This window comes from Lichenostomus cassidix, unplaced genomic scaffold (assembly GCF_008360975.1).
Source record: "Lichenostomus cassidix isolate B80296 unplaced genomic scaffold, HeHo_3.0 unassigened_scaffold_chr26, whole genome shotgun sequence".
Lineage (NCBI taxonomy): Eukaryota > Metazoa > Chordata > Aves > Passeriformes > Meliphagidae > Lichenostomus > Lichenostomus cassidix.
In genome coordinates, this window is record NW_028147268.1 from 404402 (window position 1) to 431330 (window position 26929).

The 26929-nt window shown below is 46.5% G+C and overlaps 2 protein-coding genes across 4 annotated transcripts in view; one reads left to right on the plus strand and one right to left on the minus strand.

Moving 5' to 3' along the window:
• Positions 1–2791: 2791 nt before the first annotated feature.
• FAM72A (family with sequence similarity 72 member A) lies at positions 2792–7569 on the minus strand. Its single transcript, XM_085044280.1, has 4 exons — positions 7354–7569; positions 6246–6323; positions 4924–5048; positions 2792–4088 (listed from the first exon to the last, which is right to left on the minus strand). The coding sequence occupies exons 1-4, from the start codon at positions 7497–7499 to the stop codon at positions 3994–3996; spliced, it is 444 nt and encodes a 147-aa protein (XP_084900406.1). The 5' UTR covers positions 7500–7569; the 3' UTR covers positions 2792–3993.
• A 378-nt stretch (positions 7570–7947) lies between these two features.
• SRGAP2 (SLIT-ROBO Rho GTPase activating protein 2) overlaps positions 7948–26929 on the plus strand; it is a 92454-nt gene continuing 73472 nt past the window's right edge. For 2 of the 3 annotated variants that reach the window (XM_085044355.1, XM_085044357.1), the window contains exons 1-2: positions 7948–8024; positions 8598–9202. In XM_085044355.1, coding sequence (XP_084900481.1) covers positions 9136–9202 — 67 coding nt within the window. In that variant the 5' untranslated portion in view covers positions 7948–8024; positions 8598–9135. Of the gene's footprint in view, positions 8025–8179; positions 9203–26929 lie in introns of those variants that run through there. The other variant, XM_085044356.1, reaches the window with a different exon arrangement.

Here is a 26929-nt window from a genome sequence, read left to right on the forward strand (position 1 = left end):
GGGTGATATTTGCTCTGTGGAGAAGAGGGAATTTTGGGTGTTAATTCCAGTGGAGTTAATTCCAGTGGAGGTGCTCAAGGCAGCTTTGCTCTCTGGCTGTTCCTGTGCCCTGCATCAACCAAAATCCCATCTCAGCTCTATGAATGCTGTATCTGCACAGGTTTGGAACAACCTGGGGGTTTTTAGGCTTTTTCTGGGTATTTGGCTGGAGGTTCTATCCTTTGTGTGCACCAGAGCAAGAGGAAGAGCTGACCATGCAGCAGAGATGCTGGCACAGGGAAGGATCCTTCATTTAGGCACGAGATGGTTTGAGATGATCTGTAAATTCCCTTCCAAACCTCGGTGTGGCTCTGGGGCTCAGGCTGTGTGCTGGAAGTGCTGGCTACTCCCAGAAATTCCCCTTGGAACAGGGAGAAAGGATCCACAGCCCCAGGACCAGGCATGGCTTGCTCATCTCAGTCTCCTCTCGAGGTTTCACCTCTGCTCCCTGACAGCCTCTGGTTCCTCTCCTTGTCCTGGTTTTCCCAGCATCTCCCGGAGCCTCCAATTCCTTGCACAACAGCCCTGCACCGTGCTGGCCTGGGGACACTCCCAAAACCCAAATAATGGCACACAAAGGTTGTTTACTTGGCGCACAGGCTGCTCCTTGGGGAATGCTTTCACAAACCGCACAGACTGCAGACGTAATCAAATATGCAACAATGACAGAGTAATTGGGTGCTTTGGAATAAATGACCATTTCGCTTCACTCCCAGCAGCGTGGCATGCCAGAGAGGAGCAGAAAATAAAAGATAGCTCCGTGATTTCTGTGTCTCCCTCCAATTCAAAGCCTGCAGGTTCTGTCCCAGGAATGGTGACCCATCTGTCATCTGCTGGAAGTGGCTGAGCTGCATTCCAGGCTGTGGGAGAGCAGAGAGGCTGAGGTGATCAGGGAATCAGTTTGTGCTGATGGAGATCTGACCCTGAACTTCAGCCCAGGGTGATGCTCAGCACAGCCTGGCCATGCTCTGCCTGCTTGCATTTGGCTGCAAAAGAATTCCTGTTGGTCACTGTAAGGCACTTTGGGGTGGATGGTGGTGCATAAATGGAAGGTTGGGATTGAGCTTTAGGCTGTGCTGGAATAAGGAAAGAGATTTAAATGTGGAGTTTTTTACTAGTAAGTCTTATTTAATATGGAGGGGTATCAGTTTGTGATTTCCCCTTTCCCCTCCAGCTGATTTTGTGCCCTGCAGGGCAGAAAGTGCTTGGCCATCAATAACAGAGTGATCACACAGCTCCCTCCGACTCAAAAATCAAATCAAAGTTAATGGTTTTTGTTTCCAGTGCCTTTTGGAATTCCACTTCCAAATGTTTTCATCCAAACCAGTCTGTGACCCTGAGCCCACAAGCCTGAGTTGCACAAGATGTGAAAAACTGCTGGGATCAGGGCTGGGGTGGCCAAGGAGCTCCAGGGAGGAGCTCCAGCCAAACTCCAGTGCCAGGAATCTCTGGAGCCTTGCAGAAACTCCTGGAGTCTGAAATTTGGGACCTTTTGCCTGGTGTTTGGTCCCTTCTAAATGATCCCACATCTGATTGGAGGTAATTTAATGACTGGCCTTGGGCACCTTGGTGAGCAGAGGGAAAGCCTTGGGATGCTGTTCTTGTTTTTCAGCCTTGTGGCTTTTCAGGGGCTGCACAGCAAGGATCCCATCAGATATCCCTGGGGAATCCTCACCAAAAGGAAAGCAGCTCCTCCTGGGGCAGCCTGAGCACAGATCTATCCCTGAATCCTGATTTATCCATCCTGGATATACCCATTTTGTGTTTTTATGGCTTTTCAGCCATCCATCCCTCTCCAGGTGATCCACAGCAGATTCCAGGGTTGTGCTTCAACTCTGACACCCTTTGAGTCAAAAAACAGAGAGAAAAACAAAGCAGAGACCTGAGCTGTTTGTTTCAAACACTGCTTTGGGTGGGGTGAAGCACCTGGGAGTGTTTCTAGCAATATTGATCTGGTTTTGTGACAGTTTGGGATTAAATCCTTGGCAATTCAACCCCAAACTTTGGGGCTCTGCTGTGGCTTTAACACAAACTGCTCAGTCAGTTCTTTTCTTAATTTCAGATAGAAAGCAGCAGCTCCAGACATGATTGATGACTTTGGTGACATTCATGACAGCTGGGGCAAAAGGAGATGTTTGCATATTTCATGTAGAATACCTACAACTCCTTTCTTGTCAACAAAAAAAGGACTGAACTCCCTGAGAATTTGGCTCATTCTGAATTTCCAGCTGATGAGGTGAACTGTTCTAATTGCACAGGCCTGTTTGAGGGCAGAACTTCCAGTTCTGTGTGTACAGATGGGGAGCAAAAGCAGAATCATGGGTTTGATGGGGAGGAATGAATGCTGTGCCCCAGCTGAGTCAGAGGGGTGAAGGTTAGCAATGAGGAGTGTTGGGCTGGCAAGAGGCAGAATGAGCTCTGAACTATTGTGGTGCTCATGCAAAAACAATCAGATGTATTTTTAGCTTGTGGATTTAAAAAAAATTTGGAGGTGTCACCTTGATGCTCTAGTCACAATGTGAGCACAGAAACCTGGCAAAAATCAGGGTATTGAGTTATGGGAAAGTTAACTGAGACTGAGAAACTGTCAGGTCTTTCAACCTAAAATAATTTTATTTTCAGGTTGTCTAAATTTCTAAATAAAATTCATAATACTAAAAACCTAATTATCCTACTCTTTTCATCCAAGCTGCCATCCCATTGTTCTGATTACCTGCTATCACTGCACATCCATATTTATGACAGCCCTGAAGACTCTGGAGCCCAAAGCTTTTATTTCCATGAGCAGACACAACACAGGGATTCCAAACAAGACACACACACACAAATATACACCAATAGACATTTCAAACCATGCAGAAGAGGTAGTACCATTAATTAAGAAATATTTAACAAGCAGTAAAAATACTGAGATGATTCAGATCTGTCTTCACTGCACCCCTTCCAGGTGTCACAAGAGGCTACAGGGGGATTTATTCAGCACCAATCCAAATTTCAAAGTGTTCTCTGTTCTCTTCTATGATTTTCCATTGAATTTTTTATTGGTGGCCCTCCAGGTGAGTAGCTGAAGGGGACAGTGCTTAGCTCAGGAATGAAATGGATGGTTTGTTAACAACTCAGAAAATGAGCTTTGAATTCATTAGCTACAGGAAGCAGACTGTCTGTGCACCTCAGGGTGTAAGTCAGGCGTGAACACCAAATATTTAACCTGATTTTTTTTTTTTTTTTACTTTTTTACTTTCTCTAAAAAGACCAAATTTCATGACTGAGTTGTGCTTTGGAGAAGGGAAAAAACACAATTAAAGCAGATAGGTTTTATTGCTGCCTTGAAGAAAAACTCCAGTGTAGCCTTGAAGTTCTACTAAGAAATTGAAGAATTTGGCTTTTATCAGGGAGAAAAATATGAACTTGATCCCTGTGGAGACAGAATCCTGAAAGCATTGGAAAATACAGATGGGAAGGCTCTGAGAGGCTTCCCAGAGCACATTTAGGAACATCCTGAGATGCAGAAAAGATGCTGCAAAGAGCAGGAGGTGACAGAGCCAGAGCTCCTGAACTGTAATCCACTCCTGAGCACTCGAGCTGAGCTCTTTCACAACTCCCCAGTTCTGATCCTTCCTGAAGATTTCCTAAACTGAAAGCAGCCGAGAGATTTTGCTCAGTGAAAAGTGCTCGAGGGAAGAAGAAAAGGAGGATTATCAGCTGTTGAGGCTTAAGAATAAAGAGCAAAGCAGACCTCAGTAAATGCACTTTGTGTTTGCATTTCCAAGGTGTATCCACTCTGGAGATATTCAGGAGGCCAAGGAAGGCTGCAGTGAAAGAGGATGATTTTTTGGATTATTTTCCTGGCTTTTTTTCCTGTTTTTTAAGCTCTGCTGAGCCATGAGGTGAAATGAAATAAATCCAAAGCAGGCAGGTGGGTGCCAAGGGGAGGGGAGATCCTGCAGGTGACATTTATCTGATGTATTCCTCCTCAGAGGTGCAGGATGTGTCTTCTTCTGTGCTCTCCTCCAAATCTGGCAAGTTGCCCCAGAGCAATACGTTCACACCTGAAGGGAAGGAGACAAAGGAAGGGGAAAAAAAAATTGAAAAAAAAAGGTATTTTTGGATGGTGACCTTATTTTTAAGTTGCACAAGTGTCTATTTTGAGAGAAAATAATCCTTGCGAAACCCAGGACGTCACATTCATGATGAATGTATCTATTTTCTGTCTTCCTTCAAAGCCAGCTTGGGAGTGTTGTTGTTTATTTTTTTCCAGCCCAATTCAAAGGATAAATCCCTGCCCATAGAAGTATTTATATAACCAATCCAGGCAGCTATTGATAGCTAAATCAGCCTCACAGCTGATTTCTTCCTGAACAATGGGGGGCTGTGACAGGGACGCAATATTTCATTTTTTTTAAAATTAAATTTAAATTAGGAGGCACAGGTGACAGGGCAGGGAGTTACCCTGGTGCTTTGTCAGGGAGCTGAGCATTCCTGAGGATTCCAGCCCTGCCAGCCACTTGGCATTCATCCCACCAGGATGCAGCTCCAGCTAATGAAAAATCAGCTAGGGAGGGTCAAAGTGCCAACAACAACCCACCCAAAAAAAGAGTTCCCCCTGGACAGCTGCCTGCCAGCCCAGCAAAACCATCCCAGCACTATAAATAGCACCCAGGGCTGTGTTTGGGCTGCTAGGAGCTGCAGAAAACCCTCATTTCTGGCCGCAGAAGGGGGAGGTGAAGATCAGTTTACACTCAGATTTTCATTTCCATTCGCCTCCCCCCGAGCAGTTTGCCAGATCAGCAACACTTCCTGGTGCCTCCATATGCCACCCTCCCTCCATCTGCTTTGGGATGGGGAATTGGGGTTTTTTGGGGAGGAAACAAAGAGGATTCTCACCAGAAGGGTCCAGCCTGTTGATGCCAAAGACTGCCTGGCTGTGGAACATCCAGAGGTGGCCGTTGTTGCAGGACAGCAGGCAGGGCTTGCAGGGACAAATGACATGGTAGCCAACAACATTCCCGCTGGAAAGGTGAGAGGAATAATGAGATTGGTGGGTTTTTCCAGCTCCCCCCCAAAGAAATAACCCAAATTAAATAATGCCAGGTTGTTATGTGATGCTCCTGTTTTGGGAGAGTTAAGGGAACAGGGTTAAATGAGTGTCTTAAATATTTAGGGAGCATCTGTCAGGAGTTGCAGAATATCAGAGTTTTAGATCTTTGGCACGTGGAGGAGCGTTTGGTAACCTAAATTGTGTAAGGCAGATTAGTTTACATACCAACAAATGCTGGTGGATTTCTTTATTTATTTTCTTTTGGAAGGCCAGTGATTCCAATCAGCAGAGAGGTTCATCCCACCCAAAATCCATCTGTGCACAAGCACCGTGCACAGGAGGGAATCAGCAGCAGGAGTAATGACAGTGGGAATTACGGAATGGTTTGGGGTTGGAAGGGATCTTAAATCTCTTTTTTTTCTACTTCCCTGCCATGGGCAAGGACACCTTCACTGTCCCAGGGTGCTCCAACCTGGCCTTGGACACTTCTAGGGATGGAACAGCTGCAGCTCCTCTGGGCCAGAATATTGAAACCTTATCAACTCTCCTAGATCAAAACCATAACAGCAATTTTTCTACTTTCATGGGCTCTGATCAGATATTTCTGTTTCTCTACTCCTGTATAAAATATTAAATATTGTGTCCCCATCACGACCCCCCCTTGTTTAAATCAGAGAAAGGCAAAAATCCTGATTAGAGAGCTGAAAGAATTGTCTCAGACAACTGTGAGCTACTTGAGAGCTGTTGTTTTCACCCTGAAATACCAGGCATTAATAAGGAGGATAAAAGAACTCCAAGAACTTCAGCGACAGCACGTTCCATCTGCTCCCAACAACTCGATCTGCCAAGAGGATGTTCTATTAATTAGAATATGAGTAAGTGCATCTTGCTGAGGCCTTATTCACGGAGCCAGCTCGGTGTTGAGCAGACATTTCATCAGGCAGGTGGCACACGAGCTTTCCCAGAGCCTCAGCCTCCTGACAAGGTTGTCACATTTTCGCTGGGGACTCGCGCAGGAACACCCTGGCAGCCTCGCCCAGCAGTGCTGGGCTGAGTTTTCCTCCTCAGCAGCATTAAATTTGCACCAAGCTGTTCGGTCAGCCCTTAACCCTTGAGCTGCGGGAGGTGGCAGGGCTGGGAGGTGTCACTGTCACCGCTGTGTCCTCACCACTTCAAGCAGGCGATGTTCTTCAGTTTGCATTTGCAGATCTCGGTGAAGTAGCAGCTCCCGATGAAATCCACAGTTCTGGAGGAAGGAAACACACAGATGTTTAGAGGTGCTGAGATTGTCACTGCAGTGTTCCAGTGACACAGCTCTGAGGTCACAACCCAGCGAGGCTGCCATTGGTCCCGAGGGGTTTTAAACCTTCCTGAGGCTGCACAGTTCTATTTCCCTTTCGACCATCATCCTTACTCATATAGAAACTTTCAACAGACCCATGTGACATTGCATGAGCATCAAAAACCCTCTTAAAATAGCCCAAAAAGCAGGGCTGCTTCCCTCGGTGCTCCGAGGCTCAGAGTGGCACTGCCAGTCAGAACTCTGCTGACAGACACAGCCCAGCTCCTGCCAAACCCCAGCTAAGAAACAGAACAATCCCTCAGAGGTTGGGATGTTTAAACCCAAACCTGTGATTCCTTATCTCCTTTCCACCCCATCCTTTCTGATTACCATGTCGTTTCACAACCTGATTTCCTTACTATTCAAATCTCGCTCTGGGAAAGACTTTGGGGAGAGCTGGCAGCAGTGACAGATCAGGTTTGTGCTGTTTGTGAGTCTTTCTTTTAAATTCTAATCTCTGCTCCGGGAAGGAGCAGGAGGAGCTTCCCGCGGCTGCTCAGCCTGTGCCATCCCTAGGGATGGGTGGAATGGGAGTTTGGATTGGAATGGGATGGGAATGGATTTGTGATGGAGATGGAGGGATGGAGATGGAGGGATGGAGGGATGGAGATGGAGGGATGGAGATGGAGGGATGGAGGGATGGAGATGGAGATGGAGGGATGGAGATGGAGGGATGGGGATGGAGGGAGGGAGATGGAGGGATGGAGGGATGGAGATGGAGGGAGGGAGATGGAGGGATGGAGGGATGGGGATGAAGGGATGGGGATGGAGGGATGGAGGGATGGAGGGATGGGGGTGGAGGGATGGAGATGGAGGGATGGATGCTCCGTGCGGCTGTTCTCCCGGTGCCAGCGGGTTTGCAGCCATGCTGAGAACCCTCCAGCCGAGCCCCCCGGGGCTGACAGCACCCATCCTTCCCGCTCCCGGCGCTTACCCCGCGGGCGGCACGTCGGTGGAGTAGAGCTCGGTGTCGGTGTCGGCCAGCAGCACGGCGTGCATGCCCCGCGAGCTCAGCACCTGCCGGCAGAACCGGCAGCACAGCACGCTCACGCACCGGTCCTCGAAGGTGCAGGAGGACATGGCGGCTGGGACCCCGGTCCCGATCCCGTTCCAATCCCGATCCTGTCCCGTTCCGATCCCGTTCCGATCCCGTTCCAGTCCCGCTCCGCGCCAACGGCCACGCTCCCACCTGTCAGTTTGAATTCCCGACCGCGCCCTCCCATTGGCCGCCGCAAGCCACGCCCACTCCATTGAAAATCCCGGTGGCACCACCCCTCCCGCCCGGCTATTGGAGGAAAGGCACGCCCTGTCTCTGTTCTATTGGTCACGCCGGCTGTCACTCATACTCTCGCCCCGCCCCTGCGCCGCGCTCTGCCGGCGGGGCGGTGCCACGAGCGCCAAGCGGCGGGAAGAGGGGGCGGGCTCGTCTTGGGCACGGCGCTGTCTGATTGGTTATCACACCTGTCGCTCACGCCCCGCGCTGCGCGCTGATTGGCCGAGGCGCTGGGCGGGGCGGGGCGGCGGCGGGCCGGCGCGGGGGACCGGGCGGCGGGCGCCAGCGGCCGGAGGACGCCCGGCTGCGGGAGGCGGCTCCGCAGCGCCCAGGTAACCCCCCCGCCCGGCCGCCCGACCCCCCAGCCTCCCGTGCCACCCCCGGCGGGCCGCGGGCAGCCCTCCGCCGCCCAGCCCCGCTGCCTCCCCGGCGGCCCGAGCCGCGTCCCCCAGCCCCGGCCCCCCCGGACCCCCCCACGCTTCCTCTCCCCGCCGCCCGCATTGTTCTTCCCGGGCGGGATGCGGATCCGGCGGGTGCCGTGTTTGTTTATTTATTCCTTCCTCCCTACGCGCATCCCGGGGGGGCTGCAGCCCTCTGCCCTGCCGCCCCTCCCCGCCGAAAAACGGGGGAAAAATACAAATTACAAAAAAACCCACCGGGGAAAAGTTGTGTCCCGCCCCGCTCCGCGTATGGGCGTTGGCAGAAACCCCAAATCACCCAAAAAAAATATAAAAAACCCGAAAAGGGAGAAGCTGCAGCTGGAAGCTCACCCTGCTGTGCTCAAAGGACGATTTGCAATGTCAGGGCGGCAGGGCAGCTTTGCTTCCCTTCCCGGCGCCGATTTGGGCTGCGAGCTGTGATTTCCTAAATATATATTTATTATTCTTGCTGTTTTGTATTCGCAGGCGAGCAAAGCGAAGCGAAATTCTTCCCCTCCGCGCTCGTTTGGGCGTTTGATTTGCATCATCTCTCCGAAACCCATTAAAAGAAATAAATAAAAAAAAAAAAAAAAGAAGAGGAGGAAAAATATAAAAAAAGGCGAACCGAAGGCACCCCCAGCCATGTGCGGAAGGACTCGCAGCGCCTGGCTGTGCTGCTGAGGATCAGAAGAGCCTTTTGGGGGCTGCAGGATCTCTCCAGGCTGATGCTGCTGCTCCAGGGCTTGGTGCAGCCAGACAAAACTGCTGCCTGCTCCATCCGCTGAGCTCAACATCTGCAGCTCCCGCTGCTCCCTCTCACACCCTCTCCCCATGGACTGAGCCGGTGGTTTTTTTGCCCTTTTTTTGCGGGGTGGGGGGGTGGGAAGGACGAGCAGCAAGCCGCGCTGAGAGGAGCGGAATTACCTTTATATATATATACATATATCTATATATATATATATATATCTCCCGTTCTGCTGGATCTCTTTCGAGGTTATTCAGCTTTTTGATTTTTGGGGAAAACATGACGTCGCCGGCCAAATTCAAAAAGGATAAGGAGATCATAGCTGAGTACGACACCCAAGTGAAAGGTAAGGAAAAATGGGTTTATTTCCACCCTTTGGGTTAATCGCAGCCCTGCCTGGCAATCGCAGGAGTTCGCAGTGCATGGCTGGGTGGGGAAGAGGGAAATCATTCGCAGATTGCCTGGAATTCGCAGGGATTTTTTTTTTTTCCTGACACAAAGCTGGGTTTGCAGCGCTGCCTGTCCTCAATTCCTGCTTTGGCGTTGTCCTTTTTAAGGTACCCCGTTAAATACACCCATTTTTTGATGGAATACACCCATTTTTTGAGATCCCTGTTTCCCTGCCTGCCATGCTGGCTTTGCATGTGAAACACGAGAGGCAGGGAATTGCTTTTTAATCCTCTGCCTGTCATGGGAATCTTTCAAAAATCCGGGCAGTGTCACAGGAGCATATTTCCACCGGTGCTGATGGGGGATTCTGCTTGTTTTGGGAAGCTGTTTGGGCTAGAAACTTGAATTTTTCAGGATTTTTTGCTGGGGGTGAGTCCATCATATTCCCTGCCTGGTTTTTTCCTTGCTGAGCTGAGTGTAACACCTCCAGGCTGCAGTGGGTGTGGGTTTACTCACACAGCAATGCACACGCTTCAAAAGGAATAAAAACTCCTTTTCCCCATCGTTTTTGGGGGTAATAAACAGATTTTAGCAGTGGGGTTTGCAATGACCCTGCAGGTCTGGCTGGGGTTCAGAGCATCATGTGCCCTAGGTTAAAAAAAATAGAATAAAATAGAATATTACACAGACATAAATAGAATAGAATATTAAAAAAAAATAGAATAAAAGATGGTGAAATGTCCTCCCCTCCTCTCCCCTGAGCTGCTTATTTTCGCAAAGTTTTCGGGATTATAGGTGTTTAAAGCAATAATTAGGGCTTGTGAATGGCTTGATGCGTCGCTGCTAGGAAGTTATGAGATTCAGTGATTTATCTAATTGGGGAAAACTTGCTTGGTATGCTCGGAGCATGCAGGGAAGATGGCCTTCGGGCAGGGTTGATTGAGTTAAATCAATGCAATCTGAAAAAAAAATAAAGAAAAAAAAGGGGAGATTTAAATCTGAGTAGGAAACCTAGATTCAAATTGACAATTAATGTATTGTTTTGCAATTAGGTGCTGGGTTAGTTTTCCTGCTGGGGAGTGGGGTTTGCTGGTTGGTTGGAAATCATTAAATTATGATGTCCTACACTGACCCCAGTGCCCTGCACCTTTGGGCAGTTTGGATATTCGTGTTAAAAATGCTTGTTTGAGCAAATGTGAAGCTGTGTAAGAATTTATTCTGATTTTTTTGTTTTTTAAATATTTTGAGGTTCTTAAAGTTAGAAATGGAGAAGGGCGTGTTTCCCTTTTGCTGGTTCGGTTTCTATTCCTGTTTTTCGAGCTGCTTTTGGAACTGGGAATTTGCAGTCAGTGTGAAATGAGAGGCTTGGAGGTTCTGTCATTATTTACCCCATCAAAATGAGCGTGATGGATCCCAGCTTGCAGTCACAATATTTGGGAATAACGAGGCTCTAGAATGAGCCAAGTGCATCCTCTCACCTCGCAGCTCTTGCATTGAATTAGAAATTCAAACCTCAGCAAACCTTCCTGCTCAAACAAGGAAAATAGGGAAAATGGGAAAAATGGGAAAGAGACCTCCCTGGTGCTGCCAGAACTCAGTTCTTCTGTCAGTTAATCTGGAAATATTCTCCCAAAAAGTGCATTGCAGCATTGGCACGTGGGATTATTTTATTATAAAGTGTTCCCATCTCAGACACGGGAGGTTAAGGAGGCAGGAGAGGTGTGAAGGGGTCAGGAGGAGCTGGGAGAAGAGGCTTTCCTTCCTGAATTAATTCCCCTTGGGATGCTCAGCTCATCCCTCACCCAGTGCAGGACTGCAGGAGATGCTGCTCCATCTCCATCTCCCTTGGCTGGGAGGTGTGGAGGTACCAAAGAGCTCAGAAATGCTCAGGACAGTCCTATTCCTGTCCCTAAAACAACCCTAGATATCCCCTCAGTTATTTCCAGGAGGAAACTTCCCTTTTCCACCTTTTCCACCTTCTCTTCCACCTTTTCCACCTTTAAGACCTTCACCTTTCAGGAGCTGCTCTGACAATGGGGATGAAATGTTGTCTCCCTGCCTTTAGGTATCAACTTTTGGGGAGACTTTGCAGTTTAATGCTCCTTTTAAACCCCCCCCAAACCTTGCTTCCCATCCCACAGACACCTCGGTTCTGAGCAGGACAGGGATGGGATTCCTGGGGGAATCTCTCACCTCTAATTCCTGGGCTGGGTTGGTCTCTCCATCACAGTGGCAAGACGAGATGATGCCAAAGGCAGCCTGAAATTCCACAAATTTCTTGTGGAAATCCACCAGAGTGGTGCTGCTGCCCCATTATCAACTCCACCAAGGTCCTTTTTAATGTCCTGATCTAATTCTCCCCTTAATTTTGGGAATGGTGTGGAAATGCTGTTAACTCTGTGAAGTCTGTTTGATATTTTTTCCCTGTGTGGGTGAGATGAATCACGTGTTGGAAGGTGGCATCTGCTTCTGGGATGAGAAAACTGATATTTTCTGCTGGCATTTAGGAATTTACAGCATTTTTTTTGCTCTGCTCCATGCTGGCTCTGCGCTGGGAGCTGTTTAGAGGCTTCATTTAAAACCCTTAATCCACAAACACCTCCTTAAGCACTTTAAATGATTGCTAATGGAATGATGGAGCTTTGTTTAAAAATTTAATAGCCTTAAGTGGTTAATCAGAAACCATTTAAAGAATGGTTTGATTAATAGATCATTTGCCATGCGAAATTTTTGATTTTCTGCTGCTGAGCGAGCTCGGTGGGTTTTGTTGAAAAAGGGAAACAGGGCAAAGGATCATGGAGTGGTTTGGGTTATCCCAAACTTTAAAGTTGGGTAAAGTGCCCTTTAAAGGGACTTTAAAGCTCATCTCATGGACAGGGACACCTTCCACCATCCCAGGTTGCTCCAGCCTGGGCCTGGACACTTCCAGGGATGGGGGAAGTAGATGAATTAAACTTTAGCTCTCCCATCACCATGAGTTTCAGGTGTTTGTTGTCTCCCAGCAGCCACTTTTTGGCCTCTTTTGGGTTTTAACTTTTGGGTTGGAGTTGGCTCTCCTGTGGTTTGTGTGTGTGTGGGAAGAGCAACACTTGAATGAAATGAATTTCTGAAGTTGAAGGTTATTCCCCAAAGTCACTGTGGGTGTGGAGGGGACAGTGGGGTCCTTCCTGGTGGCCTGTCCATGATGGTTGGGGTCAGGCTGTCGATCCCTCTCTGCAGGTGGCTGGAGCCAGGCTGGACACAGCCCTGGGTTCTTGCTCTGACCCCAAAACTGCCCAGAAGTTGAAGGTTATTCCCCAAAGTCACTGTGGGTGTGGAGGGGGACAGTGGGGTCCTTCCTGGTGACCTGTCCATGATGACCTGGTGACCTGTCCATGATGGCTGGAGCCAGGCTGGACACAGCCTTGGGTTCCTGCTGTGACCCCAGAACTGCCCAGCAGAGGATGTTCTGGCTGACCTGCTCTGCCCAGTGACCCCATGGTGTCCAACACCTGCAGGTTCAACACAACCTCAGGAGGGAATTCACCCCCAGAGGTGCCCAAACACTTGGATTTTCCCCAATATCTGTGCTGACCTCCAGCAGAGCCTGTGCTGAGTTTGGCTCCATGGTTTCTCCTCTCTGCTCTTGGGACAGAGAACACTCCTCCAAGCGCCTCTTTTGGGGGAAATTCCAGCAGGGAACGCCAAGCAGTGGGAATTCTGCTGCCCCAGGGTCAGCAGGGGAGGGAATTGCTGCTCTGCTAGCTCCTGGCTCCACGTGCTCCCAGAGCCTGGCGAGATCCCATCTGCAGCCTTTGATATCTCCAGCTCACCCCTTGTCTGGGTTGTCTCTCCCAATCCCTTTGTGCAAGTTGTGGTGAGGCAGAGAGAATTAATTGGTGCTGTGCAGTGTGTCCGTGAGAGATTGGGCTGCTGCCTCTCCCTGCCCAGGCAAGGACTGTCAGCCTGGTTTTTTTTTTGGGTTTAATATATTAAATTGGAGTGTACACTCGCCGAGGAAAGCAAAGCCAGTGATTTATCTCTTAATTCTCCTTTTCTTTCTCCTCGTGTCCCACGAGAGCCTTATATTTAATTAGTTTGTATAAAGCTTCAGTAAATAGCTCCACGGTTGGAGCTGCAGAAATTTAATCCTGATTTTTTTATTTTTTCCCACCCAGCCAGGGCTCATAAACCACTTCTGCCCTTGAGTAGTGGCTAGCAGAGGTTAAAATTGCATCTCCTGCAGATCTTGCAGCCCAGCCCAAAAAAGTGCTAAAAATATGACAAATGGATGAGGTAATTGATAGCAGGAGCAAGCAGAGCCCAGAGGTGGTTAGTGAGCTGAGTTTGTCTTTGCTAAGGGAAGATTCCTGATAAGAACAACTCCAGGCAACCTCCCAGCTGCCATCACACACACCCAGGCTACTGAAACGGCTAAAAAATCGCTTTTAAACCTCCCCAAAATGGCTGATATATTTTGGAGAAGTCCCTTTTCCCCTCTCTGGGTTGAACATCTCAGAGCTTGTTTGATCTGATTGTGATTTTTTTTGCCTTTTGCTGTGTGGAAATCTCATTTGTGTGGTCCAGCTTCCCGAGGGATGCTCAGCAGGTTTTATTCCTGGTGACCTCCTCGGAGTGGTCCAGCCCTTCTGGGGGTGAAAGGATTGCAGAAATAGCTGTGATGAGGTCAGCAGCTGGAATTTGGGGGCTGGAAGGGGAAGTGTGATTGTTTTGGTGATGATTTGAACCAAAAATTGGCATTTCTCTCAATGGTCACAGGGTTTTTTTTTTTGTAGAATTATCTTCATATTTTTAGCTCAATCAGCTGAAATCACTGTCATTTATTTTCCTGCTGAACTTTGGGATTTTTCAGTGGTGTTGGTGTTGCATCTAAATGTTAATTTTTCTCTGGTGTCTCTCCTGTTCAGGTCACCACGTTGGTCACTGCAATGTGATTTATCCTCACACCACTTGGGTGGGGATTCCCAGAATTTTTAATACACCCTGTAAAGAGACTTTTCCTCCACTCACCCCAACGTGGCTGAGCGAAATAGTCCTGAATTCTGCTATTCTGACTCTGTGTGCATCAGATTAAAGTCCCCATTTCAAATGTAAAAACTACCTTTTAAGGGGTTTTTGCAGTTCATCACAGCTCGGTGCCTGTAAGTGATTCCATTTGTCTGCAACAATGAGTTGCTCCAAACTCCAGCTCTGGAATGGCTGTGGAATCATCTGGTTTTCTGCAGTTCCTGATAGTGCTAATCCCTGGAGGTTTGGAGCTGGATTGGACCAGCCAGGCAGCCTTGGTGCCAAAAAAAAAAAGGGGGAAGGGGCTCTTGGGAGATTGCCTTGATGTTCCAGCAATAATTTGTGTTTTTTGTGTCCAACTCCTGCTAATGGATTATTAATGAGGATGGAAGGAGGTGAAAGAATGCAGAGTCTGCCTTCCTTCCTTCCTCTGCAGCTCCAAAATCCCTTTTTTTGCAGTTCCATCAGGTCCTGGAAGGCTGGAGACCAAAGCTGACCAAAGCTCTGCAGCTCCAAAATCCCTTTTTTTGCAGTTCCATCAGGTCCTGGAAGGCTATAAACCAAAGCTGACCAAGGCTCTGCAGCTCCAAAATCCCTTTTTTTGCACTTCCATCAGGTCCTGGCAGGCTGGAGACCAAAGCTGACCAAGGCTCTGCAGCTCCAAAATCCCTTTTTTTGCAGTTCCATCAGGCACTGGAAGGCTATAAACCAAAGCTGACCAAGGCTCTCCATCCCCTGCAGTGCTGCAGTTCCCTCCAAAAGCAGGAGGAACTGCCAGTGTAACTCCAGCAGGATTCCATAAAAAGTTTCCTTTGGAATTGGAATTGCCAGTTTTCCCTGACTCCCAGCTAAGAACATTTTTCCCTTAGCTCTCAGTGATTCCCTTTCAGTGTGAAGTTGTGCTGAAGTCACACATCAGCATCTTTCCCTTTCCCCATCAGTTAAAAGGCTCAACTCCTCTTTTATTCTTTGAAATCCTTCCTAATTATTTTGCCCATTTTGGGGATTTACTTGGAAGAGTCTCTCTGCCTGGTCAACGTTTTCAGCAGTGGAAAATCAGAGCCTTTGCTGAGATGGAAAGTCTGTTCCAACCCATGTTCTCCTGAGCAGCTTTGGCTGTGCCATGCACAGTTGATACTCATTACTTGGTTTAGCTCGTTTTTTTGGGATGATTTTGGCTGATTTCATGGTTTCTCTCTGAGAATTCCTGCATGGACATCACGGGAGTCCTGCTCTTGGAATTCTGGCATTGTTTTGGAGGTTTTGTTGGGTTTGCTGGGGGATAAAAGTGTGGGAGAAAATGGGGAGGAAGGGTCTTGATTTGGCAGTAATTCCATCAGTAAAGATCAGTCCTCATTTGTACTTTCTCTCCCTCCTTTTTTTCCAAAATTTCAATATTCCGGGAGACAAAACAGCTCCTTCTTTCTGTGAAATCCCTGAGCAATGCTGAGTGAAACTCTTGATGTGTTTCAAGTCCCAAACCCTGTGGATGCAAAGTGAGGAAGCTCAACTAGTATCATTTCCAACCAGATACTCGTGAAATTTTTTTGGGCTAGGATTAGATATCCAAAAAACTTCCACTCATCTCCAGATGTCTCAGTCTGGGCAGTGCTGTGGCTGTTGGGGACTCCCTGGCATGGGGCAAAAATTCCCTTTCCACCCCAAAAAGGGCTGCAGGAGGCTGGCTGGAGGCTTTTCCTGGGAAATCACAACTGCAAGGAGACAATTGTCCCCAGGCAGTTGGTGACACTGAGAATAACCATCTGAGAGGGGAAATGAAGCTTGCTGGGAAGCTGATGCTCTTCCACCTCCCTGGGAAGCCTGAGCTGGGTCAGAAACAGGATCAGGGAATTGTTTGGATTTGCCAAGATGCTTCCTTTTTACAGGGATGAGGGAAATGTCTTTCTGACTGGAGGCACTTGGCAAATCCACTGTCAAAGTTCTATTTATCTATTATTTTTATATAGATTTATTTATGTAAATAATATATAAAAATATAGTAAATAATAATATGTAATGTAACATATAATATATAAAGAATTCATCTATTTATGATTATTTATTTTATGAGTATATAATACTTTGGTCACTGGTAAATGTAAATTCAGACCTTTGAGCCACAAAGCAAAATTCTCACAAGGTGTGTTTTGATGAGTCTGATGAGCCTGAAATGCATCAAAGGTTCAGGATGGAAAAACACACCAATAAGTGGCAGAAAGGCAGAGAAAAAAAACCTTAGTTTTTGTTAATCCGGGATGTTAATTTTTGTTAAAGGGGATGAACGAACGAGTGACAATGACAAACCAGAGCGTGGAGGTTTTTCCCTGATGTTCTATTACCAGTCCCTGAGAAATCTAATAAATGAACATCCCTGTGAAGTGGTTTTGGAAAGCAGCCTGGCTCTGCTTTGCTCCTTTTAACGAGTGTAACTCTTCCTAACTCCTGCTCTCTCCACCTGGGCAGGGAGGAAGAGTTTCCATCCCAGTTCCCCTTGACAAAAACCCCACTAAACCCCCAGGATTTGTGCTTTCCTGTCCCCATTCGTGTCCCAGCTCCACGGGGAGGAACCCAGAGCTGCAGAAAAGATGCTGAAATAGGAGCAAAAGGCTTGGCCAGTGAATGAATTTGAAGTGTGCAGCTGGAGGAGGGAGGGGAGAGCCTTGTGTGTGTGTGTGGAGGGAGAAATGCAGCCCTGCAAAGGTCACAGGATGCAGTGATGATGTTTGGATGGAAACCCAGCTTGCTATGAATGAAGTTGTGCTCTGGAGTTTTCCCCCCGGAGCTGAATGTCTAAAAACTCTGCACACTCCTTGTTCTGGTTTTTTTTTTTTTTTTTCTTTTTTAGGCGTTTATGAGTTGTGCTGTAGGAATTTAAAAAAAAAGAGAAAAGGGAAAAAGGGAGGATGGACAGCAGCCACAGCCATGCTGGGAGAGGCTGGAATAGTCTGAGCTCTGGCAGGCTCAGCAGGGCTGTGACATTATTGGTTTCTGGTTATATTTGCAAGTCAAAATGTTGTCTGTGCTGAGTTGTGTGAAGTTCCTTAGGAGGAAACTTAGGTTGGCAAAGATGTCAGCAATGATTCCAAACTCAGAACTTGGCCTGAGCACCCTTTGGAGCTGACTTTGGACCCCTTGGGTGTTGATTTTATTTCCTTTTGCTGGTTGTTAAATTGCCTTTTCTCCCTCCTCATGCCGTCCAGATTGCCTGGGTTTGCTCTGAGGTTGGTCTGAAATTCTGTCAATCCATATGCTGCTGTTACCTTCCCTTTATGTGATTAATTTCTGACTGTAATGATAAATTAATTTACACGGAAATGTAAGAGAAATCCTTTTATTTAAGCCAGTTGTGTAATGCCAAACACATTTATAACCGTTGCCTTCCTACTTCAGGAATTAATCCTAATTTAGGCTTTATATCCAATTATTTCCCCCATCACAGTGAAATTCACAGAATATAGCTGGGCAGAGCTTCTTGCATCCATTAATTTCCATTTTTCACACTTTCTCCCTGGAAATACTGTTGAAAAATGCTCTCTGTGGAAATTCAGGTAGTGGTTTGATTTCAGATTTAAATCAGGGGATAAAACCAGCTTTTGGCCCTTTTGGAAAATCCCTACAGGTAGAGCTTTTTTCTCTTACATCTTGGAAGCAGTGACAGCTTTTGGCAGGGATGGTTTGGTTTGGTTTGGTTTGGTTTGGTTTGTTGGGGTTTTTTGTTGTATTTTGCTCTGAAACTCTGAGCTGTTTTGTGGTAAACACCCTCCAACACTTGCTGGGATCTCTCCACTTGAGAATGGAGAAATTCTCCATTAATTTCCTTCTCCCTCCTGACCTGAGAGGCTCAGCACTGGACTCAGAATTCAGTATTTTGGGAAGGAACAAGACAAACCCACAGGGAGGGATGAGAATTGCTGTTCTGTGCTGCTGGAGGTTCCTCAGAGCATCTGAGAGCTCCACAGCAAGCCCTGCCTGGGAGCTGCAGCAGCTATAATTTTAATTTTCTCCCAGCTCTGGTGCTTTTTCCAGCTCCCTCTCATCGTCTGCAGTGGTTTTTATGATGAGGCTTCATGCAAATAATTCCCATTTTTTACCCCACCCTGTCCCAAACCCAGAGCAGCTCCAGCAGCTGCTATGGTTGGGATGAAAGTGCTGCTAATTGAAGGATCCTGGATCTTGCTGGGAGAAATTATTTATGTTTAAACACATTTATCAGCTCCAAAAAATCGATGCCTCTCCTCCCAGGCAGGTTGCCTTGAGCTCCTGAGTGGCAAGGTGTGTGCAGGGGATGGGGAGAGGGAGGAGATTTTTATTTATTATTATTATTTTTTTTTTAATGAAAGCCATCAGCAGCCAGCCAGCCAGCCCTGCCTGGGCTGTCTTGTGGGGAGCTGGTGCTGTGTTTGCAGGGTGGATGGGAAGGATAAATCCAGCTCTGAGACACACAGGGAAAACAGGTTCCTGTTCCTTCCCCACCTCCTTTTTTTGCCACTTCTTGTCGTGTGCCTCTCTCAAAGCTTGTTATTGGCTTATTATTTGATTTACAAATAAAATAATTTCTTCTCTTTCTTCTGATATCTATCTTATTTACAAATAAAATAATAAATCTTATTTACAAAGATCCCCCTGCAGTCTCACTGCTCCTGCTAAGGGCAAGAACACCAAAATCTGTTGCCCATTAACTTTTTTTAGAGCACAGACCATGAGCTGACCATGAACTTGACAATTTAATTTTTTTAAGTCCTCATTTCTCTTTCAGAGAGTGGATTTTATCACTTAGCACAAAAGCACTTTTGGGTTTGTGTTTTTATCCATCAGTGTGTGAAGTATTTCTTGATCTGGATTTGTTTTTTAAGTACACAAAGTTCTTTTTCAATCCACTAAAGAGCTCTTCAGCTGGATCACAGATTTCTTTATCTGGAAGTTTATATTTCAGTGTTGCATCTCTTTCTAAATTTCACTTCATATTTTGCCTCTGCTTAGGTTTTGGTCTCCCTTGCCTCTTGGTGTGAATGAGGGAGTTTGTACATCATATGGAATATTAGAATTGAGATAATATAATTCCATCACTGATGCTTGAAAAACCCAAGAAACCCAAAAGCCACGATTGTCTTTGGGAGAACTCTGATCCTGAAACTCCCTGTGGCACATTTGAAGCATTGCAAACATTATTTCTCAGCCACCTTTAAGCTAAATAATCAGATTATTGGTGGGCATAGCTCCATGTGTATTCACAACATTCCTGCAATAACAACCTGCTTTTATTTTCATTTAAAACTTCGTCCATTCTCCTTTAGAACAGATGTTTTATGGACACTGAAAGACCATCCAGCCTTTGTTCTGCTGTGGCTGTCAGAGCTGTTTTATCCCTTGGCTGGGGACAGGGATCCTCCTGCCCTTGATTCTGATTTTTTTATTTATTTTTTTTTGGGAGTCTGTGTTCCCTGAATTGGGGCTTTCAGCACATCTTGCTCAGCCATTGTGTTCCCAGCAGCCCAAAAGTAGGTGAGGAGATTAACTGGTAGTGAATTACTCGAAATGACCTAAATCAAGGGCTCTGCTGAGATTTGTGGGATTCAGTTACACGTCTTGAAACGTGTTGAGAGAACACTGAACTTCTTTTTATATCTATTTTTTTTTTGTCTGGCAGTGCAGCCTGCCTGGCTGGACAGGATGTGCTTCTTCTTTTTAAGAAAAGTTACTTGGACAGAGGAGATAATTTACTTTGTGATTTTATTTTTTGTGGGTTTTTTTTGGTTTTTTGTTGGTTTTTTTTTTCCAGAAGGGACAGAAGGACAAGTCCCAGGGGGATTTTGTCTGTCCAGCTCCCTGGATCAGGTGAAAAGAGGGAGAGGAGGATGCAGCTCATCCCTCAAATAAATCTCACTTCAAAAAACAACCCAAACCAACTCTCCATCAATGTCTCAGAACTTTTTACACTCCTGAGTCAGATTGTCAGGGAGATGAAATGTGATGGTTTAATTCCTCTCTCCCTTCCCTTTTCCCCTCCCTGATTCCTGCTGTTCCAGGGATTAAGGAAATCAACACTCCCCTGAAATCTCCCAACACAAACAAACAGGTTGGCTATTTTTAAATGCTATTTTTTTGTGCTTCTCCCCAAAGTTCTTTTTGCTCCGCTGGGATTGTGTTTGGATGGCTGTTTTGCTTTCAGTTTTATTTTTAGGAGTGGAGGGCTTGTGTGAGCTTCAGTGCTGGCAAAAATACTGCTTTGCCAGTCCTAGAGTTAAGATTGAAAAATTCTGAAATATTCCAAGCTGTCAGGAAGAGAGGCCAGGTGAGAATGTGAAAAATGCTCATTTTGCCACCTCCTGTGCTGGGATTGTGTTGTTCTCACTTCCCTCCATCTCTGAGGAACCCTCAGTGTTGGATTCTTCCCCGAGCCTGAGCTTTGGGAAGGTTGGTAATTTAAACAAGAGGAAGTTTGTCGATGTTAAATACGTTTTTTTGGGAGATTGAGCAGCATAATAAGCTATTTGTGAGCTGATTCCTTGTTTTATCCTTGTGTAGAACAAGCTCTGCTTCCTTGAGGATCTCCCTCATTCCTGGGGATGGATGGGTGGATGGATGGATGGATGGATGGATTTTTGGGGTGTTTGTGGATTGTGCCAGAGGAAACAAGATTCCCTGTGCTGCAGGGATTTTTCCCTTGATTTCAGTGCAGGGAATTCCCTCCTCCTTTCTGACCTGCTTTGCCCAGCAGCAGGAAGGGCAGCAGGTCCTTCCCCAGTGCTTTAATCCAGCTGGACGTGTCAATTCCTGCTTTCTGTGGACCAGACAAGGAAAAAGCTCCAAAGCCATCTGATGTGTTGGAGGAAAGGGAAAAAGTGTGTCAGGAGCAGAGAGAACTCCCCTTTGCCTGGCAGGAATTGGGGTGGATTTGAAATTCCAGCAAGTCCTTGGTCCCGTGGTGATTTCATTTTCTGCCTGCCAGAGCTTGGTTTGAGGTCAGACTCTCCATCCCAGCGTGTTCTGCAGCCTGGGAGTTGTGTGCTGGTGGTGACACTGAGGATGGCTTCTATTAGGGATGGCAAATTGGTTAATAATGTGGTTACTCTGAGTAAACTAATAGTGCAGACTGGGTGTCTTTCATTGCTTGAGTTGATGTTTTTCTGCACCTACTGTTCGCTGTCTGCTGTGGAGTTTTTTTTTATTTTTGGGTCAATTTTAGTTCTCTTGCTCAGCCAGATGCAGCTTTTTTAAGCATCAGTTCTGTAACCATGCACTGAAGCCTTTGGAGAGTTGTAAGAGCAAGCAGTGGTTCCTCCCTAGAAAGGCTTAAAATGCCATTTAATACTCCAGGCTCATGGCTTGACCTCACCAAGCTGCTTGTTAATGGCTTAATTGCTGTCATTTTGATTGGGATGAAGGTTATTTTCAGTTTTCTCCTGTTGGCAGGCTTGCTCTAGATGAAGTCACAAGCCCAGTGAGCACAGTCAGTGGAAGAGAACTCACCAGGGAGCTCATTTCTGAGAGCTGTTTTTTCCCTCTGCTCGCTCAAGAGGTTCCTCGATGATATTTTCTCTAATTCCCCATTCACATGCAGCACATGGGGAACAAGCAAGACCCAGTTCCAAGCACGAGAAGTCAGCGTGGATGAGTCAAACTCCATCCTTCCTAGGTCCTGATTGCAGCCCATTCCCTGTTTGTGTGGCACTGGAAATGTCACCAAATGTTCTCTCTGTCGGCAGTGACACTGCTGGGGAGCTCTGAGCTGCCAAAGGTGGTGGGCTCTGGGTGAGAAGTGGGAGAGTGGGAGGATGAATCACTTCTCTGCTCCCTCTGGACCCAAATCAGAGCCAGCAGGAGCTTTTGGCTCTGCACAGCTGTGTATGAAAGAAGAAAATCCTGCCTTGGCTTTGCAGATGTCTTCTGAGCACTGAGGTGCTGATGAGGCTCCTGGGGCTTGGTAACATATTTTTTTTTTTAAAGGCTGATATTTCTGTGACAATTACAAATCAAAACAATTCTTATTTATAGACATAGCCTGAAGTCCATGGCTTTATTTTTGTGAATGGGGTATCATTCACAAAGAATTCAGGAGTTGTGCTGAGATGAGCAGCATCCCTGGGCATTGGCGTTTATTCCCAGCATGTGCCCACTGGTTCTGATGGATTTGGATTTCCTTACAAGTGGGAAGAAAATCACTTTTTGGTGGTGTTTCGTTCTTGGAAAGCAGCGTGGCTGCTGATTTCAGCTCCTGTGGTTTGGTGAGGTTCACTCAGTACCTGTTGTGTTTATCAGGAATGCTGCTGGATTGGTGGGATTTTAGTAATTCGAGGTAATTCAGGAAATTCAATGGGAAATTAACCCTCACTATTCCAAGCCCCAGCCATATGCCAGAGAAGCACCTGAATGAACTCTGGACAGCGCAGGTCAGGCAATTCAAAGGAAAATTCAGGTAATTCAGTGGAAAACCTAAAATTCAGTGGCTCAGTGCAGGTCCCTCTCCTGTTGTTTTTCATCCCAGCGGGCAGAGCTCGAAAATCCACAATCTCCAGGCTGACTTCCCAGCCAGAGCTGACATCCAAGGAGAAGCTGTTTGAGGCTTTAAATAGCTCTGGCAGGGAGGTGGACAGCAGCACACAATGTGGCCGTGGGGCTCTGGGCTATTCTGGGTGGACAATGGCCGGAATGGAGAGCTGCAGTGCGTTCAGACCATTGTGTGCTGGGATGTTTTTAACTCCCAGAGCTGCAGCTCCTCCAGGATCTGCTCCTCTCATTGCAGACCTCTCTCTGGTTTTATTTGCTGGGCAGAGTGGAGGCTCTGAAGGGAAATGAGAGGAGAGCCCGAGGTGTCCCAGGAGGAGCAGCTTTGTCATCTGTCACTGGCACAGTTTGGGCAAGAGGGAACTGAAACCTCTAGAGGAAAGAATTTTCTGTTTGCTCTGTTTCTGAGCTTGTTGTGAAATCAAGGGAAGCACAGGGTGATGCTAAATTTAAATGGCTGTGGATGCTGCAGCAGGAATGGATGCCCAAAGATGTGCAGGGTGTGTCCATCAAGAGCTGGAGCTCTCCCCTTGGAGGATGATAACCTGAAATCCTCTCTGGGAAGGACAGGTGGGAGGAACAGTTTCTCTTACAGCTTCATTTGTAAGGGCAGAGCGTTCAGCCAGGAAGTGCCACATGCTTCTGCTTCCAGTGGCAGCCACAGGGGAAGCAGCTGCTGTCACCAGGCACATCCCCTCCTTCCTCTGCAGCAGTTTGAGGAAGATGATTTGCATTGCTGAGTGCTGCTGCTGCTGCAAACGGCGAGTGTGGAGCTGCCTGGGTGAGCCCAGCCCTCCTGCCCATCACCTGCCAGGCTGCTCAGTGACACCGAGCTTAAAAATGAGGTTTTTCTGGGGAGCTGGAGAGGATCAGGCTGTCTTCAGGTTGATTGGCTTGACTTCCTTCCCATGCAGTGGTTTCTGAGCTTGGGGAGATTAAAAGCTGGACATCCTGTTCCAGGGGAGGCTTCACCCCTCTGCTTGGCTCTGCAGGTCCCTTGGATGCAGCAATGCTGTGAGGATGGATGCCTTATGCTTATCTCATTAATTCCCAGCCCAGCACAGAGCAAACTTCCAGCCACGCTGAGGGACAGCCAAGTTTCCCTTGGAAACGTGGGGGACTTTGTTAAAATTCATTTTCATCTGCCCTGTCTGCAGCAGCGTGTGTAATTCAGGACTTGAAAGCACTCTGACTCTCCTGCTGCATCCGTGCTTGCTGTGTAATCCATGTTCTGCAGGCAAATAACATGACTGTGTCCAGGATTTACTGGTTTTTTTTTTTTTTTAACCACCATTTTATTCCTTTTTAATTACAGCATCCTCTGCAGATGTTGGAGTGTCATAAAAACGCAGTGTGGAAACAAATGCAGAGCTGTCATGGCTTGCTCCAGATTCTGGGCAGTAATTAAGCTGTCAGGGAGTAGTGGAAAAGTTCCTCTGCTTTATCTGTGTGTCCTTTGGCAAGTGACCCCTGGGCTGGTTAATGGGAAAGGCAAATGTGCACTGGGCTGGATGCAGTGCCTTGGCTGGATCAGCGTGTCTGCTTTGGCAGATAAAGGATAAAAACTGCCCTGCATCATCACATCCAGGATTTGGGGGGTTATTTAATAGCTGGGGCCACTGCTGATGGCTGTCAGGGGAGATGGAGGTAGGAATGGGTAAGGATATCTAGGTATGAGGGTTTTTTTCTGTCTGGTTGGTAGGAGGGAGAAGTGGCAGGACAGTGTTGGGAGATTTGCTGGTTGAACTGGGAAAAGCAGCTGGGGAATTGGACAGGCAGGTCCAGGAGTGGACAGAAGTGACCAAAAAGGGACAGGAGCATTTCTCAGAGCACACAGACAGGTCCAGAGGTGACCAAAAAGGGACAGGAGCATTTCTCAGAGCACACAGGCAGGTCCAGAGGTGACCAAAAAGGGACAGGAGCATTTCTCAGAGCACACAGGCAGGTCCAGAAGTGGACAGAAGTGGCCAAAAAGGGACAGGAGCATTTCTCAGAGCACACAGTGATCTGATCCTTTGATATCCCTGCAGACACTGTGGGATTTCACCTGCCTGGATCCCCCAGAGCCTGATCTGCTCTTGGGTTTTATGGCTGCAAAAGCTGAAAAGATAAGCCCCAAGTGGATCCCAGAAGGATGCAGGTTTCCTCCCCTCTGTCTGCTTTTAAGGATTTTTCTGGCCTCTCTAACACGTTCTGCAGATCATTTTGTGTAATCCTGTCTGGCAGTTTGTTTCAAGATGTTTCAAGGGGTTTTTTCTGTTTTTTTAAAAAGCTCTTGTCTGAATGTTTTGTCCAGATGGTCTCAGTGTGAGTCAGACTGGAAGGTGCAGTGCCTTGCTTTGATAAGGTTACTCTCTCTGTTTGGGGATTTGATGGCTTTACGGGAGTGAAAAACCAGATCTCTCGTGTTGATGGGAAATTACCCATTCAGGCTTTTAAAAAAACAAAAATAGGAGCAGAGCATCTGAAGCTTTCACTGCTCATTTCCCACTGCGAGTGATTCTGCTGTTCCTGTGAAAGTGTTGGGTTTTGAAATGGTGATAACAAATCCATCTGGCCTGGCTCTCTGCAGCAGTGGCTCTCTGTAGTAAAAGTCCAACTCTGGGAGAATTCACAAATGTCACTCACAGCTTAATGGCATCAGTGATTTATTCACCTAACGAGCAACAGGAGCTAATGAAATGTCCTGTATTGATAATTCATAACTCAGCCACGCCAATAACTGGATTTTCTAAGTTATCTGAGGTGTTGGCAGCATATAAATCCAATTTAAATAAGTTTGATTGGGAGCTCCACGTGTGAGTTTATCAGTGGAGGTTTTACTACACCATTTATTGGTTTGTTCAGTATTGTTAAGATAATATTTCTGGAACCTTCCTGGCACAGGCTTTTGCTAAATATAGATATTTCCAGTGGTGTAGAGGCATTCAAAATGCTCCATCATTTTTGGTGTATTGGTGAGACTAAGGATATTCCAGGGTTGGTTAAACCTTTGAATAAACTGCTTCTGGAGGAAGTTTCCTTTCTCTAATTCAGTGTTTTTTGCACTGAGAGGATGAAGAAACTTCCCTCCCTGACCTGACCCTGACTTTGCTGGTTGGTCCAGCAATGCCTGAGCTTTCTGAAAGCTCCTGGCAGTTTTTGGCTTTTCTGTGGCAGTTTTTGGCTTTTCTGTGCTGTGCTGTTGGGTTGATTTGGGCTGCTGGGTTGGTTTGGGTGTGTTGTTTTCAGTCCCTGCTCAGTGAACCAACACAAACATTCCTGGAGCTGCCAGAGGAGGTTTTGCTCCTTTTTTTGTTGATTTTGGCCAGGTTTGTCCCCAGGGGCTGCTCTGCCCCATGGCTGGGGCTTCAAATGGGGAATATAATATAATATAATATAATATAATATTAATATAATATAATATAATATAATATAATATAATATAAATATATATAAATATATATAAATAATGTAATATATAAATATAATATATAATACAATATATAAAATATAATAAATATAAATATAATAAAGAACAATAAATACATAAATAATAAATATTGTGAATATTTCTTATTTAGCATTTATTATATTATTTAGCAATTTATTATATTATATAGCAATATTTATTATATAGCAGTGAATGGGTGATGTGTGCTGGCGTTTCCTCCTGTCCAAGTGGCTCTGATAAATCTGAATTTCAGGCTGTGGGAAGTGTCCCTGCCTGAGGAACGAGATGAGCTTGAAGGTTCTTTCCAACCCAAACCAGCCTGGCATTCTGTGATTCTATATTTTAATTTTTTTTCATTTTCTGATGGTGTTTCCTAGGGGCTGAATTGTTGTGGTGTGGTGGCACCAAGCAAGTGAAAAATGAGTTAATCAGGTGGAGCTTGAACTGTGCAGAGGAGACACAAACTGGCATTTTTTCAGCCTGCTTGGAAACATGATTTCCACAATTTCCTTAATTCCAGAGAATACTATATTGACTCTGTTATCCAGTTGGTGCTGGGAATCCACATTAATGCCTGGATCTCTGGCTTCAAATAATTCTAAGTTTTATTTATACAAATACATATAAAATGTTGGTTTTTTTTCCCCTCTGACACCGAGTGCATAGCTGCAGTTTGTTCACTGGGTTGCATCTGTATTTCTTTGGATAAAACTATTTTTTGGGAAGGTGATTTTACCC